A 17,768-nucleotide genomic window follows, 5' to 3' on the forward strand; every position below is an offset into this window, starting at 1 on the left:
GTTCTAGAAGCACTGTGTATACAAAAGTATTAAAACATTGATTTTATATTATGATACATGCTGGCTCTCTGGTCTGAAGTTCCCAAACAGCATTAGTAATTGTTTTATTCTCTAATGAAATTAAAGTAGTCCATCAGAGCAAGAAGAGTGAGAGACAGAGTAAGACTTTTGGTAATTATATGATTATTTAAAAGTAAGGGTTGATGTAGTGAAATTTGCTTTGTCTTGTGTGGAAATGCCTCTGGCTGTTGGCCACGCTTGTGACTACCAGTAGCCAAGAGAGCCAGGGCACTCTGCCGCAGTGACACCACTGAGGTCTCTTAACTTTGACTCACTGTATGATCCTTGTCTACAAATGACTACTTTCAGTAGCTCAACATGGAATTTAAAGACAAAAAGACATGTTCATTAGCATAGAGTGAAGTGAAGGAGTGAGAGAACTGGAGACTTAATCTGTAGGTAAGTGCTTTTATAAAATAACTGTGGAGGAGGGATTAAATTCATCCTGTGTAGTTCCTAGGGTGAAAAAATGAATGCTGTAAAAACAGAGCAGCTGTCTGAACCAATTGGAAAATTCCAGCAAATGCTGGATAAACACCTGTTGGGATGATCTGGTATTGGGAGGGAGGTGATGAGATGATTCATAGGATCCCTCACAATTCTGTATGTCTATGAAGTAGAGAAAACAGTGGGAGAAATTTTCAGAGGAATAGAGGGTAAGAGTTATTTAAATAATTTTAGCATGGCTGCTCATACCAATTTTCATATATATTACTATGTCATATGCTACCCAGTAGTTACCGATAATATGAGGTAAGAGTGTGGTTAAAAAATAAAAATATTTTTTTCCATATGCTTTTTTTCAGCATTGCCTCCAGGTAAAATACAACAGAGCAGCTAGTGCATTTTTAAAAGGAAAATTGTATACCAGTTTTTCTATCTCCTATAAGAGATGAAAGAGACACAGTGAAATTTGTCAATAAAAGCTTTAAGAATATCTGCACATATACATCTACATTCATTACATTCAATTTGATAACAATAGTAGTTTCATCTCAATACAAATGTTAGAGAGCTCAAATTTCTGCCATGGTCATGTATATATGCTATTTGAAATTCTTTTATCTAGATACAGATCTTGATAGTGACTCTCTTGATGATAGGTGTGCAGCTAGTTTCTCCCGGAACTCATGAAGATAATTATATTGCTGAAAAAAGTAAAGATATATTGAAATACATTATAGAAAGCTGATTACCAGAGTAGTCATACTAGTCAGAATCAGGAATCAAAAAAATACTTGATAAAAACAGTTCTACGTCCTTTTGCGTAAGGAGGTATTTCTATCTTGAGGAAGTTTTATCTTTCAATAAAACTACATATAGTGTGAAAAACTTGTTTTAAAAATCTCTAAAAATTAGGAGGTAGCATGAAATAACAGCAGTGTTTTATAAATCTTTAAAATCCTTTCTCCCTTTACTGGCAGGAGGAAATAAGATTAAAAACACAAAGATATTCTTTTTGCTAATGCATTATCCCCTGGGGAGTAAGTACAGGGGAGAGGGCACTTTCTGCAACGATTAATGGCAGCATATTCAAGAAAATCTATTTCTTAATTTACAGAAGCCTTAGTTTTCTGCTTTTGGTGATGATAAAATCCATTTGGAACAATTTTCATAGTAGATAATATTAAAATAAAATCACTAATCTTAACAGATAAGCAAAATAAAATCTTTAAATAATTCATTTGGGGCTTCCCTGGTGGCGTAGTGGTTGAAAGTCCGCCTGCCGATGCAGGGGACACGGGTTTGTGCCCCGGTCCGGGAGGATCCCACATGCCGCGGAGCGGCTGGGCCCGTGAGCCGTGGCCGCTGAGCCTGCACGTCCGGAGCCTGTGCTCCGCAACGGGAGAGGCCACAACAGTGAGAGGCCTGCGTACCGCAAAATAATAATAATAATAATTCATTTGGAGTTTTAATAGCTGCCCAGAGGATATTCTCACTCTGCCAATAATCTCATTTTGTATTACTGTTCAGAAATTGAAATTGCATACTGCTAACTTACATCAGCACAGAGATGGAGAAAGCACGTTTGCCCCAGAATGCTGAGGTGATAAATTGACAGCCCATATTAATGTGGGGTTAACTCTCTACGATTAAAGATGTAAAACATGCATATACATGTTTGACCGTGTATTTTGTTTTGTGTCAACAGACACTTGGGAACATGTTGAATATGAAGCATCGTTTGTTAAAAACCAATAATAAAGGGAGCTTCTGTTTTCAGAACCCGCTCCTCCTCAGGCTTAGTCCTAAAGTTGAGACTGGGTAATTGGGAAAGGAAGGCAAGTTAGCTTTACAGGTCTACAAATCAATAATATCCTTGGGGCTTTGCTACTGCAGTGTTTTGGTGTTAAATAGAAAGTAAATGGGAAAGATGTCACTTAGGTTATCCACAGCAAAGGGTAATTAGCATGGTTTTACATTTTTTTCTATTATAGTCATTCGTCTATCTTTGTTAAATGTTTTGGTGATACAGTAATAGGATCTTCATGAGATCTTTTTGGTCAAAAATATACCCAGGAAACTACCAAGTTTACAGTAACTGCCTCATTTTTCCAGGTGAGAGGATCCATTCCCAGAACAGAACGGGCAAAAACTGAACAGTAGTGGATCTTGAAAGAGTAAACTGGAAAGTTCAAATTTTTCATTATTTTGTTTGAAAAACTGAACTTTTTCAGACATCCAGGTTATATTTAAATAAAAATCAAAATATAAACAGGTGATACATGAATAATAGAATGCTTTGGATTTTCATTACCCTTTTGATAAGGTGTTACACTGTGACGGTCTGCCCCTGACCACAGCCTCCGGAGAACAGTCACCCTCCTTACCTTTATGGTCTGTATTGCTCCAGACCCTCTCAGGTCCCTCAGGCTGTCGATGGCTTGCTGCGGTGATACTGTGTCAGACAGGTATAGGAGGAGACAAGCGGCTACTAAATAGAACATGAGACAAAGATTGTATACTACGTGTTATATTTTTATAGTATATTATAAATTAATGATATGCTTATACTTAATTCAGACTTCTATTGGTGCAGAAGACTGAGTTTGGGAAATGAATTAAAAGGCTTTTAATATGTGCTTTTGACAAATTTTGATTTTAAATGACTGTGGCTGAATTAAAATTTAACACTGGCTTCATTTTTTTTAAACAGCTTTATTGAGTTATGATAATTCACATCCCATACAATTCATTCATTTAAAGTGCATAATTTAGTGGATTTTAGTGTATTCACAGTTAAATGCAGCCATCACCACAGTCAGTTTTAGAACATTTTCATCACCTCAGAAAGAAACCCTGTATACTTTTGTTATCATCCCTCTATCACCCATCTCCCCTCCCTTAAGCAACCACTAATTTACTTTGTCTTTATGGGTTTGCCTGTTCTAGACATTTCATATATATGGAATCATACGTGGTCTTTTGCGACTAGCTTCTTTCACTTAGCATAATGTGTTCAACATTTGTACATATTGTGGCACATATCAGTACTTCATTTTTATGGGTGAATAATATTCCATTGTATGGCTGTACATTTTGTTTTGTTTCTCCATTTGTCAGCTGATGGACATTTAGGTTGTTTCCATTTTTTGGCTATTATGAATAATGTGGCTATAAGTGTTAGTGCACAGGTTTTGTCTGGACCTGTTTTCATTTATTTGGGGTATATGCCTAGGAGTGAAATTGCTGGGTTGTATGGTCACTCTTATGTGTAACTGTTTGAGGAAGTACTGCCTGGCTGTTTTCCAAAGCAGTTGCACCTTTTTCACTCCCACCAGCAGTGTATTTAGGTTCCAGTTTCTCTACATCCTCTCCGAAGCTTGTTCTCCACTTTTTGGATAACAGCCATCCTAATGGGTGTTAGGTGGTATCTCACTGTGGTTTTGATTTGCATTTTTCTGAGGACGAAGATGTTGAGCATTTTTCCATGCGCTTATTGGTCATTTGTATATTTTGTTTGGAGAAATGTCTATTCATATCCTTTGCTCATTTTTAAATTTTTTAATTGTCTTTTTACTATTGAGTTGTAAGAGTTCCTTTATAGAGTCTGGGTAAGTCCTTTATCAGATATATGGTTTTGCAAATATTTTTTTTCCCATTCTGTGGGTTGTCTTTTCATTTTGATAATGTCTTTGAAACACAAAACTTTGTAATTTTGATATTGTCCAACACTAAAAGGAATAACTGTTACTCCCACTGTGGTATTTCATTAGCTGTTTCCCCCCACGAATACATTTTTTTAAAGTTTAAAGTTAACATATATAACTTTGTTTTTATGCTTATGTTACCCATGGATATTATTTAGAAGTTACTGTCCATATCTTAACACCTGCAAAGGGAGAACATTAGAAAACAAAACACAAGAATGCAGGTGCTAAGACCTGTAAATTATGTTTTGTAGAATCCTGCAAAACGATGCTGAAAATACCTCTGACTCCCACCCAGGCTTTCTAGGGAACACCAAATTTAGGGCCTTAAATAATCCTTTGGGTCTTAGCAGATATATATTGTGTTTCATCTCATTTTCATACAAAGTGAGCATATATATGGCCCAGAAACACAAGTTTTCGTACTTCGAGGTAAAAAAAAAAAACAAACTGAATAATAGAAATATATTTCTTACCAAGACAAGATCTCCCAAGTCCTCCATAACAGCTGAAAGGGAAGTACAGTTTTGAAGTTTGTACATTTTCATTCCATGCCAACAATTACAACCAGAGACTTGCTCTTTCTGCCTTCTATTTCTACTCTAATGCCTAGCACAGTGCCTTGTACCCAGAGATTAATAAATATTTTTGAATAAATCAATCAAGAGCAAAGTGTGCTTATTTGTTTGTTGGGAGGTATTCTGTACACCTATAAGGGACAAAGAAGGCAGGGGCTTTTTATTGACCTCTTTAAACATCTGAGGAGTGGAACATGTTACTAAATTGATAGAAATCAGACTTTTACCAACTGCCACTTAATTTTTCTCTAAACAAAACCTTAGTGGTTATGGGACAGGTCCATATGATAATTCTTCATTCATCTAGAAAGAGTAAAGAGGCAGTGTATCCTAGAGGTTTAAAGCTTGCGCTCTGGAGCCCTACCGCCTGCGGTTGAATCCTGAATCTGTCACTTATTAGATGTGTGAACCTAAGTTATTTAACCTCTCTGGGCCTCAGCCTTTTCACCTATAAGATGGGGCCGGCAACGGTACCTATGTCACAGTGAGGACTGAATGAGATAACATTTGTAAAGCTCGCAACAGAGCCTGGCATAGAGTAAGAGGTAAATGAACGTTAGCTGCTATTATGTGGCATTGTGAAGAAATGAGCAGTTCTGTATAACTGGATTTTCTAGAAAAACAAGGACTGATTATTAAGCAATAAAACCATTCACTTTAATCAGTTTCAAAGATCCTAAAAAAGTGTATTCCATACTTCCTAACTTTTTCAGAGGTTGTACTGATCCTAATTCACTGCTGACAACTCATCATGAGCATCAGTTACTGTGGTGTATTTGTAGATGGAGCTTAAGATACATGTCTTGTGATAGGATGTGAAACAGAGGACCAAACATGTACTGACCCCTCGATAACTGATGAACCTGCTTTCTACAAAGTGTCCCAGCTGTAGGCCTGTTTCAGGGACAAGGCTCAACTGTATAAAGGTAGAGAGAGGTAGAACATTTTAGTGGCTTTCTGCAAGATTAAGATGTACCACTTTTGGGACTTCCCTGGTGGCGCAGTGGTTGAGAATCCACCTGCCAATGCAGGGGACATAGGTTCGATCCCTGGTCTGGGAAGATCCCACATGGCGCGGAGCAACTAAGCCCGTGCAGCACAACTACTGAGCCTGCACTCTAGAGCCCGTGAGCCACAACTAATGAAGCCCGTGCGCCTAGAGCCAGTGCTCTGCAGCAAGAGAAGCCACCGCAATGAGAAGCCCACACACCGCAACAAAGAGTAGTCCCCGCTCACCACAACTAGAGAAAGCCCATGCGCAGCAACAAAGACCCAACGCAGCCAAAAAAAAAGAAAAAGATTACTTTATATCTTGCTAGCTTTTATCTTTCCTCTCGTTTGATTGATTCCTACTCATCCTTCAAAACTTAGCTCAAATTTCAACTTCTGAAATTTCTTTGCGCCCCCATAGAAACCACTGCCATCCTGTGTACTGCCTCATATACACCTGTTTTGAGTATTATTACACTTACATGATAGTGTCGTTGGCTGTGGGTTCCTTGAGGGTGGGGACTGTGTCTAGAGTGTGTGTTTTATATTCACAATGTTTCATACACAGTAGGTTCTATGGGTTGAACTGTGCCCCGCTCAAAAGATATGTTGTACCTAATCACTGGTACTGTGCATGTGACCTTATTTGAAAATAGGGCCTTTGCAGATATAATCAAGATGAGGTCATTAGGGTGGGTCCTAATCCAATATGACTGGTGTCCTTATAATAGGAAACACCATATGAAAACAGACACACAGGGAGAATCATGTAATGACAGAGGCAGAGGGGAGTGATGCAGCCGTAAGCCAAAGAATGCCAAGGATTGCCAGCCACCACCAGAAGCTAGGAAGAAGTGAGGAAGGACTCTATCCATGGTTTCTGACTGAAGATAGCCCTGCTGACACCTTGATTTTGGACTTCTAGCCACTAGAACTGGGTGGGAATAAACTTCTGTTTTTTAAGCGACCCGGTTCGTGGTCCTTTGTTACAACAGCTGCAGAAATGATGTAACAAAATAGGCGAGCAGTGTTCACTGACTTTATAAAGGAACAAAAATGTCCAGGGAGGACAGACAACAGAACAGGGAAAAAAAAAAAACCCTCTTTCTGAGGGATAAACTCTAGAGCTGTCTAGCAGTGTGGGCACCCAAAGGTAGCAGAAAGGATAGAAAATCATCTTTGTCCAAACAAACATTAGTCGCTGTAGGGACACCTTTGAAAGCTCTAGGCCAATGAAAATTTCCAGTCATCAGACGTTTCATTTTATGGGAGCCTGAAGCATCTGACATATGCAAGATTGCCCATCCACCTTTCCATTCTGTTTGTATTCAAACACTAGAGCATTTGGTTTGCTAGAACTTGCTGGAGTAGATTTTGTTAAGCTTTTCTAAAATGAGCTGGTTTGATCTCTAGTATAATCTTTCAGTAGAGGCTGCTTTCAAAGATTCGTTTGAAAAAAAAAATATCTCAGAATTGGTTTGAAAATGGGTTCAAAAATTGTAAAATATTTTTCACTAGCTCCATCTAACCACCTAATGCTATTTTACTTAGATTTATCAGAAAATTTAGCACAGGCAACTGTATTTATTCTAAAATTTTGCTTCTACAATTAGTACTAGATGAGAGATTATGTGTTTCTATAAAGTTTGGAAAACTGTAGGATGTAGGATGGTTTCTAGTTCTTTTTCCCCTACTTTGCAGGTGATAGTTCTCTATATCAGAGTTTAGTTTGGTCACAAACAGATATGTGTCCCCAAAGACGCTTGTACTGGTTGTTTGCTTTCAGAACATGAGCTACTGGCATGAAGCCCTGGGGCTCTTGGTCTAAGGAGAGAGAAGCTGGCTGGGCTTGCCCTTTTCCTAGGTGCCTGAGACTACTCAGTTATTTGCTATAGTCTGTGTACTTTCTAGCTCAAAGCAATGACCTTAGAGCTTTTGAGGTATTACACTACTTAATGCTCTATCTTGCTCCAGAAAGGATTAAGAAGATTAGGATGCAAAAAACAAACAAACAAACAAAATCCCCAAAACCAAAAAAACAAACAAACAAAAACCCAATAAGCACAAACACCTATGTTTAGTGAATGATGAGTTCTCTTTGCTCTTCACAAATACCTCCTCACATATTAGAATAAGTCTATAGTTTTCTCTTTGTGGCTGGCTCCCCTCTGCTCTGTGGGTCTCACTTCTGGTATAACTAATGTTCCTTTCCATGGCACCACTTAGAGTCTTTCCAATGCTACTGTCTACTGCTGATTGTCACTTTCTTCTTCCTTTCTCCAAGCTACTTTTTTCTCATTTTTTTCCCTTTAATCCATTTTCTTTTGTTTTAAACTTTCACACCAGCAGCTTATTTACAGCCACTGACAAACGATGAGAGTCCCTCTTTCATTCAGGTAGCAAATTCATATCATCAAATATAGTTTTCAAGTCTGTTCTTAGGATTGCTCATTGCTTAGGGATAATTCCTTTGCTGCTAATTTTTAAAAACTGGACCTTCTTTCTGTTGGAAGAACTAAACAACTGAAAGGCCGAACAGTAGGTATGGTGTTACATAAAAAGAATGATGCCCTCACCTTTTTTGGGAAGGAGAGGGTCCCAAAATTATAAGTAAAGGTCTAAGACAAAAGGAAAGAAAGAAAGAAAAAAAACCCTGTTACCCTATCCTAAAAATTTCCTAATCTACTCATTTATTGTCCTTACTCTTCAAAAGTAATAATGGCAAATATCTGAGTGCTTGCTCTGTGCCAGGCATGGTGCTAGTACTTTTCATGTATTATCTCCTTTTGATCCTTGCAACAAACTATAAGGTAGGTAATAACTGCATAAGGATGCAATAATTTGAGAAATCATTTTGACTGGGACATTTTTCATGTAATATATGGAGAAAAGGAAAACATACTGTATTAAAGTTTTTCGGTTATTTTTAAGGCAGATTTCAAGCTCCTCCATTATATCACAGCAGCTGGCTATGTCAGGAGTCCCTCCATCTGGAATCGGATGATGATGAGTGATAATTCCATACTGATGGTAGAGGTCCACAAGGTTTGGAACTCTATATTTTGACAGTTCCCCTCTGGTGCAGAAAACAAATATGTCTTGTATACCATAGCTCTTTAGTTCTTCTGCCAATAGACCAGGATACACAAGGACACACATGGACAAAACATTACAAATTTAAATACAGTCAGGAGGGAAAATATGGAGTTAAGTTCCTTAAGCCAAACAAACTAAGTAAATAACAAATGATAACCTATGAAGTGCTCATTAATAATCTAAAACAATACTGATCTGTCTTCAAACTAGGGTAAAAACCAAGTCACTAAGCACAAAATAGTAATTAGAAACATCTGAACCAAAAGGTTATTAAAATGAAACCTGACTTTATAAGTCAAAATGTTTTTTTATTGGATTGTAAGACATCCATTATATTGCTGTTTTGAAAAAAAATTTTTTTACAATAAATACTGCTTTAAAATAAATTGTAAAACACCTAATATTTCAAAATAAGAAGGAATGATAGCACATTTTTTTCCCATTTTCTTCTCACCAAATCAATGGTGTTTGCTGTGTACAAGTCTCTGTTATTTGTTTTACCCTAAGCACTGTATATAAAATCTCCAGCATAGCCATGGTGCCAGAGCTCTTGTATTCTCACCTATATTTGCACTGTACCACACCATTATGTATTTAATTTTATGGACTAGGTTTCTAGGAAATAAAGCATTAGCTGTATGAAAATTATGTGACTTAGCGAATTTCAGTATAATGATATGAACCAAGCGAGAGTACTGCAGGCCATTCTGTTCACTGGAGCTTCTTTAGGGCAATATTCACTACAGAGCATTTGGTTCATAATGAATAATTCTGACTCATCTGATTCCCCTTGTTCTCTCCCCACCCACTAAATCCTAGGACATTTAGCTATTTAAGTACAAAGTACTTTTTATCATGAAACTCTAAACCTGTACTTGAAATATGGCTTAGTCCAAATTGAGATGTATTGTAAATGTAAAATACGTATCTGATTTCAAAGACCAAGTACCAAAAAACTCCTATCTCAATAATTTGTTTTATATTTAAAGCCCATTGAAACGATACTATTTAGCCTATATGAGGTTAAATCAAGTATGTTACTAAAATTAATTTTACCTGTTTTTACTTTTTTAATGTGGCCCCTAGAAAATGTCAAAAGTACATATACGGCTTCTATTTGTGGCTCCCAATGTTTCTGTTGGACAGTGCTGCTCTAGATAATACTATTATGCTTTTGTACTTGTAAAAGGGTTTAACTTGTAGTTGACATCCGTAACCATTTTTAAGAGAGTAGGTAAATTTCCTATTTGCCTCTTGCACGCATTGAATAATTTCTATTACATAGTAGATTTCAACTTTCCCAGAAAGGACTCTGAGGATGGACACAGGAAGTGCTGCCAGGAGAGTCTAGGTCTTCCCCTTCAGACACTGTCGTCTGTTTTGTATATTGGATTCCATTTAAGATTTCATTGGAAGAAAAAAAGGTTTGGTAAAAAATTGGAAACTCCTTTTACAGAAGAGACTAAATGAACAGGGCTTTCCAAAATGTGCAAGATTGGTTCTTGAACCAATGATTTAAAGGATATTTTGCTCATAACTGAATGTTCTCCAAATGGAAATTTCCTACCATGGTGGGTATCTCTAGAGTAGAAAATCTTTACAAATACTGCAAGGGGGTCAACTAATCTATTAGTCTTTTCTGGTAGGTAAATTAAAGAAAGTATATTAGCAAATTGATATTCTAGGGTAACTAGGAAGAATTTTAAGATTTATAAAATCTATACTGGTCAGAATCAAACAATATATACATTTTTGTATTGGTTTATTATAAGGACATTGGTAGGACTATCAGGCTTGAGATATTCCAGGCCAACCAGAATAAAATATTCTGGAAGTCTAATTTGTTAGTATCATACAATATATAAATTACAAATTGGGACAGATTATTGGGATATTTGTAGGATTATTAGACTTGAGGCTAAGAACATCCTTGGGCATGTAGAGATCAGACCCTATTCCATCTTTTCCACCTAGACACTGGTTCTGTAAATTTTCTATGTGGGATGGACAATTTCAATACTACCTCTGGGTTCCCAGCTCAGGCTTAATTTCCAGTATCACAGTCAAGTCTGCAAAGAACAGTATGTTCAAAGATCTGGGCAGTGCAATGTCAGCTTTCTATTTACATACTTTTCCCCCTCCAACTTATACATTATAACTCAAATGCAGTTTTTATGTACAGAACTACAACAATCAGTGAAAAGCAACACTATGTTTAGTAAATGATGAGTCTTCTTTGCCCTTCACAAATACCTCTTCACATATTAGAATAAGTCTATAGCTTGAAACTTTATGAAATACCAAACATTTTTTTGGAAAATTCAGAAGAGACTACAGCTTGTTCTTTTTGACAAAGAGATTTTTAGTATTATTTTTTAAGAACCTATTAAGATGGTTCTGTCATATTACACCTACCTGTATCTTTTTGGATATTTCTTCTAACATCTTTAAATTTACAACCTGTAAGTAGTAACAAGGCAAGTGAAAGAGTCAGTTTCTGGTCATAAATAACAAGTATATTAAACACATATATAGGGCTTCCCTGGTGGCGCAGTGGTTGAGAGTCCGCCTGCCGATGCAGGGGAAATGGGTTCGTGCCCCGGCCCGGGAAGATCCCACATGCCGAGGAGCGGCTGGGCCCGCGAGCCATGGCCGCTGAGCCTGCGTGTCCAGAGCCTGTGCCCCGCAACTGGAGAGGCCACAACATGAGAGGCCCGCATACCACAAAAAAAAAAAAAAAAAAAAAAAAACACGTATATAGCTACTGTAGAAAGTCATTACACATGATCATTTATATGCTTCAACTCCATTCTGAATGGGAATTTAAATTTCTTATATTCTTAGGAATATAATTCCAGGGATTCATAGATCCCAGCTGAAGGAACTCTTAATCCAAGGATTCTTTATTCTGTGTCCTTTCTGTAACAAGTACCTCGCTATAGTCCTTAGCCTCACATTGTACCCCTGTGTTACATTTTATAAGATAGGTAAATCAGAAATGTAGAACTATGAATGTGAATGTGGAAGGGTTGAAGAGTGGGTCTATGTTCCTTTATCTGTAGCCCACCAAGAGGGTTTCCAGAACTGAGTTCCTAGGCTGATAGTCTGTGAAATTCTCTTACTGCTCAGTACAGAGAATTATATAAAAAATAATTTCTAATATATCAATAGTGTCACCTACCTGGAAGAGCACATAAACCAAGAAATTGAGAACAGTTCACTCGTGACAGGGGTAGCCTGAAAGGAATAACACTTTATCAAGTTTAGTTCAATTTAAAGTTATAGATGGACATTTATACAAACGTGTGTGCCTGCCACTAAATGAAGGTGTTTTGAAGTTTTACAGCAGTCACAAAACAAAAATTCATAGTTAAATATCAATGTATTGGTCACAGAAAGGCTTAGAAAGACTAGGAGTTTTAAAATAGGAACTTATCATTTGCTTTGTTGCAATTTAAGTCTTAAAAGTGGCAAGCTAAGTTAAACTAACTTAAAGATAGTAATGCCTAGGTTGCTTACAGCTGGTATAAAGTGTACTTAAGTTATCCTGTGGTTTGTTACCTGAGACATTTTGTGTTAGTAACCTTAGAAAAATAAGCTGGAAAATGACCATCTGACAATTTCATCTCCAGAATTCATTCAAAATTACTATTTTAAGATTTCTTTATAGGACTTCCTTAAACAGATACAATTTCATAGAATAAAAACCACAGGCTACCTCTTCTTTGTTGTAATGGATTTTGGTTAAAATGAAATAATTTCAAGAAATCCTATTCCCAGTTTGCAGTGCCTGGGGACAAAGCGGGCAGAGGCTCACCTTGTCTGCAAAACAGAAGATGAATTTAGAGGAAAATATGGGGCATTGTATAAATACCACCTGACTCTGAAAATTAGATGAGTTTTTGAGTTCAAAGGTGGCTTAGAAGGGGAAACGAAAGTTAATTGCTATTTGATGGCATAACAAAAGAACTATAGGGACAACCCTTTTTTTCTCTTCCTACAGCAGGGTCAGTGCTTAAAGAGAGATTATTACACTTACAGGGATTGTAGAGAATCTGCTGTAACCGTTAAGTCACTGCCAAAATTCAGAAGTTGATTTTATATAAAAACATTTGTTTTTGTTATTGTATCTATGGTGATGTGGCTTTTATCTTAATCAGGGTCTGCTGATAGATGCATTATTGTGGCAAGTAGTTCTAGGACTGGAATAATTGATAACATAGGGTATCTCATCCTATGTTTGGTACACTATTCTTTTGTTGTAAAAGAATAAGAAGGTTTTGGTACTAAATGGGAACTCATTCAAATCTTAACTCCTTGTTTCTACTATGGTTTTCTCAATGTATAAGGAAGGAACTCCCACCACTCCCCTTACCCCCCCCCCCCCCCCCCGCAAAAGCTTTATTTTACCATAGATAAGAAAGATAAGAATTATATAATCAGAAGAGAATCATTTTCAATATGTAGACTAAATTCTACAAAGATTATTATGTACACATCAAATATTTTAGCTCATCATTGAACAGAAAGTATCATACCATGATATCTGAATTGGAGTCTGTTCGTCTTCAATAGGCTCTTCGTCTGATGAGTCAAACTCACTTGTTTGCACTGAAGTAGGCTTCAAAAGAAATCAGTTATGTTAAACAACTGTAAAGAATATTTACATATAGATTTAGTATAGCTGATCCTTGCTTAAAGACAAACTGATGCATATTTGCAATTTACTTAACCTGGAATATCAGAGAGATCAGCGATATCAATAAGCTATTGCTGTTTACTGTTCTATTAATAATTACAGCCCCATGTAGTGGAAAGAGTGTTGGATTGGGAACCAAGAAACCTGTCTTCTGGTCTTGGCTCTGCCACTTACTGTATAAACTTGGACAAGTGATGTCAGTTTCTACTGGATCTCAGTTTTCCAAAACTATAAAGTGAGATTTATTCATTCATTCATTCACAAACATTTCTTGGATACCTTCATTTGCCAAGCTCTGAAGATGCAAAGATCCATAAAATAAATAGCCTGCCTTCAGTATAACTGGAGAGACAATGTGTAAATAGATTCAAAAAATTAGAAGTGCTAAAATGGCACTATGCCCTTCAGAGCAGACAGGGGAGTGACTGACTGCTTAGGGAGCTGGAGAAAGCTTCACAGAGGAGAGATCCATTAGTTGGGTTTTGACGGATGAGCACGAAGTTTTTAAGCAGATAGAGAAGTTAAGGCAATTAAGGCAAAAAGAGAAAGGGCTTTGTACAGTATAGTCCCTTGGTGTCCGTGGGGGGTGGGGTGGATTGGATTGGATTGGATTGCAGGACCTCTCCCCCACCGCGGGTTCCAAAATCCCCAGATGCTCAAGTCCCTTACATAAAACGGACCAACATGGGACAGTTGGTCCTCCACATCCACGGACACCGAGAGCTGACTGTATCCAGGAACTGTGACATCAGAGCAGAGAAGAGGAAGCTAAAGAAGTAGTTTTCTCTACCCCATTTCTCAATAAATAACCCCCAAACAGCCTAGCAATTTGGTTGGTGGGTGGGTGGGAGTATAGGTGGAATAACATGTCCCTAACTTTGTGAATCACTGGACTAGAGAGACTGAGATGAACTTTGTGTGCTGATCTAAGGAGTTGAAAATCACGTGGGAAGCATTTCTACATGGAAGATGTGTTATAGGACCAATAAAAAACACACCTTTCTTCTGCTTCCTAGTTGGAACCAACTGAGGGATTAGACACTGGAGAGGCAAATGGAGATCAATATATCAGTTTTATTACTGAGTGTCAGATGGAGGATGGAGGATGTGGCTTTAAAGCTGAGGTCAAGTGGGCTTGTCAATTCTTCACTCCAGAATTGGACTTATCCACCCAGGCACAGGCAGTGATGGACAACCCATGGCTCCCCTGTGGCAGAGAGCACCCCAGAGAGTACTCTCTGCAAAGAGAAGGGAAGGAAGGGTTGAGCTACTTGTGTTCAGTTCCTCCCAAACTCAGGGATCAGCTCACTCACTCTTCCCCTTCTAGGAACAAGTGTAGAAAGAGGCCAGGAGTGAAGGACAGCTGATGTCCCTCCACATGGAATTATGGGGATCAGCAAGTGTAAATGCCTAATGTCTTTTCTAGCTCTGAAGCTATATTCTATTCTATGATGGTCTTATTCGTAACTACCAGATCACTTTACAGAGCCAATTTAGGCCATGGATTTGAGTTGCTTTGGATCTGTCTGTATTATTATTATCAACTCAACTCAAATGGAGCCCCTTCAACAGGTTGTCAGCTGTGGTGGTAGGTGATGTGAGTCAGGTGGGGCTTCAGCTCCTTAAGCCTGTTTTTTCTTTCTTTAAGGCAGTTCTGATGATTCAAGAGTTTCAGTTTGCGTGGCCCATTCACTCAGGCTCTCCCAGCCAGCTTTACAAATCCTAACAGAGTTGGATGTTTCCGCTTCCCCAAGCCCAGAGATTCTTAACTCCAGGGAAAGGGCCGCAGTGCCAGGTGGCCCCGTGGAATGGTGGCCATGGTGACACACCCACAAGCTGGGGGGTGTTAATCATCTTTCAGGAAGTTTTCCCTGTCCGCCGAGAGGACTGCTCCCCAGGCCCAGGGCATCCCAGGATATGCTTTGGGGCTGGGGTGTCAGGCTGAATGATGCACGGAGACACTTAAGCTCTCTATGCCTCAGTTCCTTCGTAAAACGGGGCTCAGCCCTCTCTGGCAGGGCTGTTGTGAGGCTTACGACACCCCGCATGCGACAGCTCACAGCCCACAACAGGAGCACAGCGAATATCTGTCTTCCCCTCGCCCGCCTCCGACCCTACTCCTTCGCTGCTATCCTTCTCGCAGGTCCCGGGAAGCGCCACCTCCCCTTCCCTGGACGGTTACTGCGCGAGTCGTGTCGCGACCAGGCTGGGGCTGTCCCCGGGCTCAATAAATGGCCTCGGGACCGCTCCCATCCCTGCGGCTCGGTTCCTCCAATACCCGGCCCCACTCACCGGCTTCATAGCTGGCTGCCAGACATCTAAGGAGGACTCCTCCTGCCTCGGGCAGCACCGGCGTCTCAGCTTCCGCCCCGCGCCGTCTGCCCCTCCGCTCAGCTCATTGGTACCTCCTTCTGTGAGGTGGGGCGAGGCTTCTTCTTGGAACCAATCGGACACTCTCTTTGTTTCTTACTCCGCCCCCGGTGCCCAGGCTCGGCCTCTAACCGCTCATTGGTTCCTACGGGGCCTTTGAAACACGCGCCGGAGGAGGGCCCTGCTGAGTGTTGATTGGCTGGGAGGGCTTCCTCCTCCCCGCGGTTGGGAGCGGGGTGGGGCGGGGAGAGGGGCGGAGCGATATCTTCTAAAGGCCGCCTCAGCGCTGTGGGGATGCTGGGAAGCTGTACTTTCTCGAGGCAGGATCCGAAGTGGTACCAGGGTAGGGAACTTTATTTGTTTTTTTAAATTATTTTTTATTTTTTAAGGGCATGATGGGAAGCATTGACCTGGAGCATCTTGTGAAAACACACCACATCCTGTAGACTTTATAATTGTGGTCATATCTAGTCATATAAATACTATGGGAACCGCGAAAAATCCAGAATATAAACATACCTAATGTGTTTGATATTTTATGTTCCTCACCATTCCAGGATATATACAGGTTAGGATGTAGATCAACCTTCCTGTTAACAAAATATCAATGAAATAGTATGTTATGAAGAGGAGATAAAGTCTCCAGATGGTTTTAAGTGCCAGTTTCTAAGTAATTGGCTATTATCTTTAAAAAATATGTTTGGGGCTTTCCTGGTGGCGCAGTGGTTGAGAGTCCGCCTGCCAATGTAGGAAACGCGGGTTCGTGCCCCGGTCCGGGAGGATCCCACGTGCCGCGGAGCGGCTGGGCCCGTGAGCCATGGCCGCTGGGCCTGCGCGTCCGGGGCCTGTGCTCCGCGACGGGAGAGGCCACGGCAGTGAGAGGCCCGCGTACCACAAAAAAAAAAAAAAAAAAAAAAAAAGTTTGATTATTCTCTCCTCCATTCTCCAGTCCCTGTTTAGTTGGCCATGGGGAAGAAGGTCACCTGGAGCAATATTACCTGCTGATCTGACAAAAATATGCAGAGCTTTCAGCTCCCTGACTCACGTTGTGGAAACCAGTGGGTAGAGAGCTAATGGGAAGGATTCTTTAGCAAAGAAGAAGATAGCACAGTTTGACTTAGAGACTGTATTAGTCAGGGTTCTCCAGAGAAAAGAACCAATAGGATATGTACATGAAGAGATTTATTTTAAGCTTGGCAAGTCAAAAGCTGATAGGGCAGTCTAGGGGGAGCTGGAGACTCAGGAAAAAGTTATAGTTGTAGTTCAAAGGCAGTCCGCTGTAGAACCAGGACTACCTGATATTGCAGGTGAAGTTCAAAGGCCATCTGCTCCAAAATGCCCGCTTGCCTTTTTGTTCAGGCCTTCAATTGATTCAGTCAGGACCACCCACATTACAGAGGGGAGTCTGCTTTCCTCAAAATCCACCAACTGAAATGTTAATCTCATCCAAAAACACCCTCACAGAAACATCTAGAATACATTTTGAGCAAATATCTGGGCACCATAGCCCAGCTAAGTTTGCACATAAAATTAGCCATCAGGTCCAATCATCACTGAACTTGATTCATTAATTTATTCAGAAAATATTTATTGAGCATCATCTGTGTCTTAGGTACTATTCAAGGTGCAAGGAATATCTGAGTGAACTAAACAAAGTCCCTGCCTTTATGGGGCTCACATGCTGCTGGGGGAGACTGTCAGGTAGTGATATGTGCTGTGAAGAAAAATTAAGACAAGTGGAGTCTGATGAGGATGCTATTCTAGATAGAAAAGTCAGGGAAGGCATCTTTGAGCTGTCACTTGAGAAACACCCAAATGAAGAGA

At 39.5% G+C, this 17,768-nt stretch overlaps 1 protein-coding gene across 2 annotated transcripts; it reads right to left on the reverse strand.

Moving 5' to 3' along the window:
* Positions 1 to 968: 968 nt before the first annotated feature.
* On the reverse strand, positions 969 to 15,960 carry CDKN3 (cyclin dependent kinase inhibitor 3). Of its 2 annotated transcripts, XM_059056655.2 has the most exons (8): positions 15,867 to 15,960; positions 13,414 to 13,496; positions 12,057 to 12,112; positions 11,291 to 11,335; positions 8,682 to 8,904; positions 4,688 to 4,719; positions 2,892 to 2,995; positions 976 to 1,208 (listed from the first exon to the last, which is right to left on the reverse strand). In XM_059056655.2, exons 1-8 carry the CDS (start codon positions 15,873 to 15,875, stop codon positions 1,122 to 1,124), a joined length of 639 nt encoding a protein of 212 aa, XP_058912638.1. In that variant the 5' UTR covers positions 15,876 to 15,960; the 3' UTR covers positions 976 to 1,121. The 2 variants fall into 2 exon arrangements, with proteins under 2 accessions (XP_066886773.1, XP_058912638.1); XM_067030672.1 differs by lacking the exon at positions 11,291 to 11,335 and having other exon boundaries at positions 969 to 1,208; positions 15,867 to 15,947.
* Positions 15,961 to 17,768: the final 1,808 nt, after the last annotated feature.

This window comes from Kogia breviceps, chromosome 3 (assembly GCF_026419965.1).
Source record: "Kogia breviceps isolate mKogBre1 chromosome 3, mKogBre1 haplotype 1, whole genome shotgun sequence".
NCBI lineage: Eukaryota > Metazoa > Chordata > Mammalia > Artiodactyla > Physeteridae > Kogia > Kogia breviceps.

Bases quoted from the DNA above. Each gene is read 5' to 3' on its own strand.
- CDKN3 (XM_059056655.2), bottom strand. The intron at 11,336-12,056 runs GTAGGTGACACT...TACTACTTACAG, and splicing joins TGGTTTATGTGCTCTTCCAG to GTTGTAAATTTAAAGATGTT. The intron at 2,996-4,687 runs GTAAGAAATATA...TGTTCTATTTAG, and splicing joins ACTTGGGAGATCTTGTCTTG to TAGCCGCTTGTCTCCTCCTA.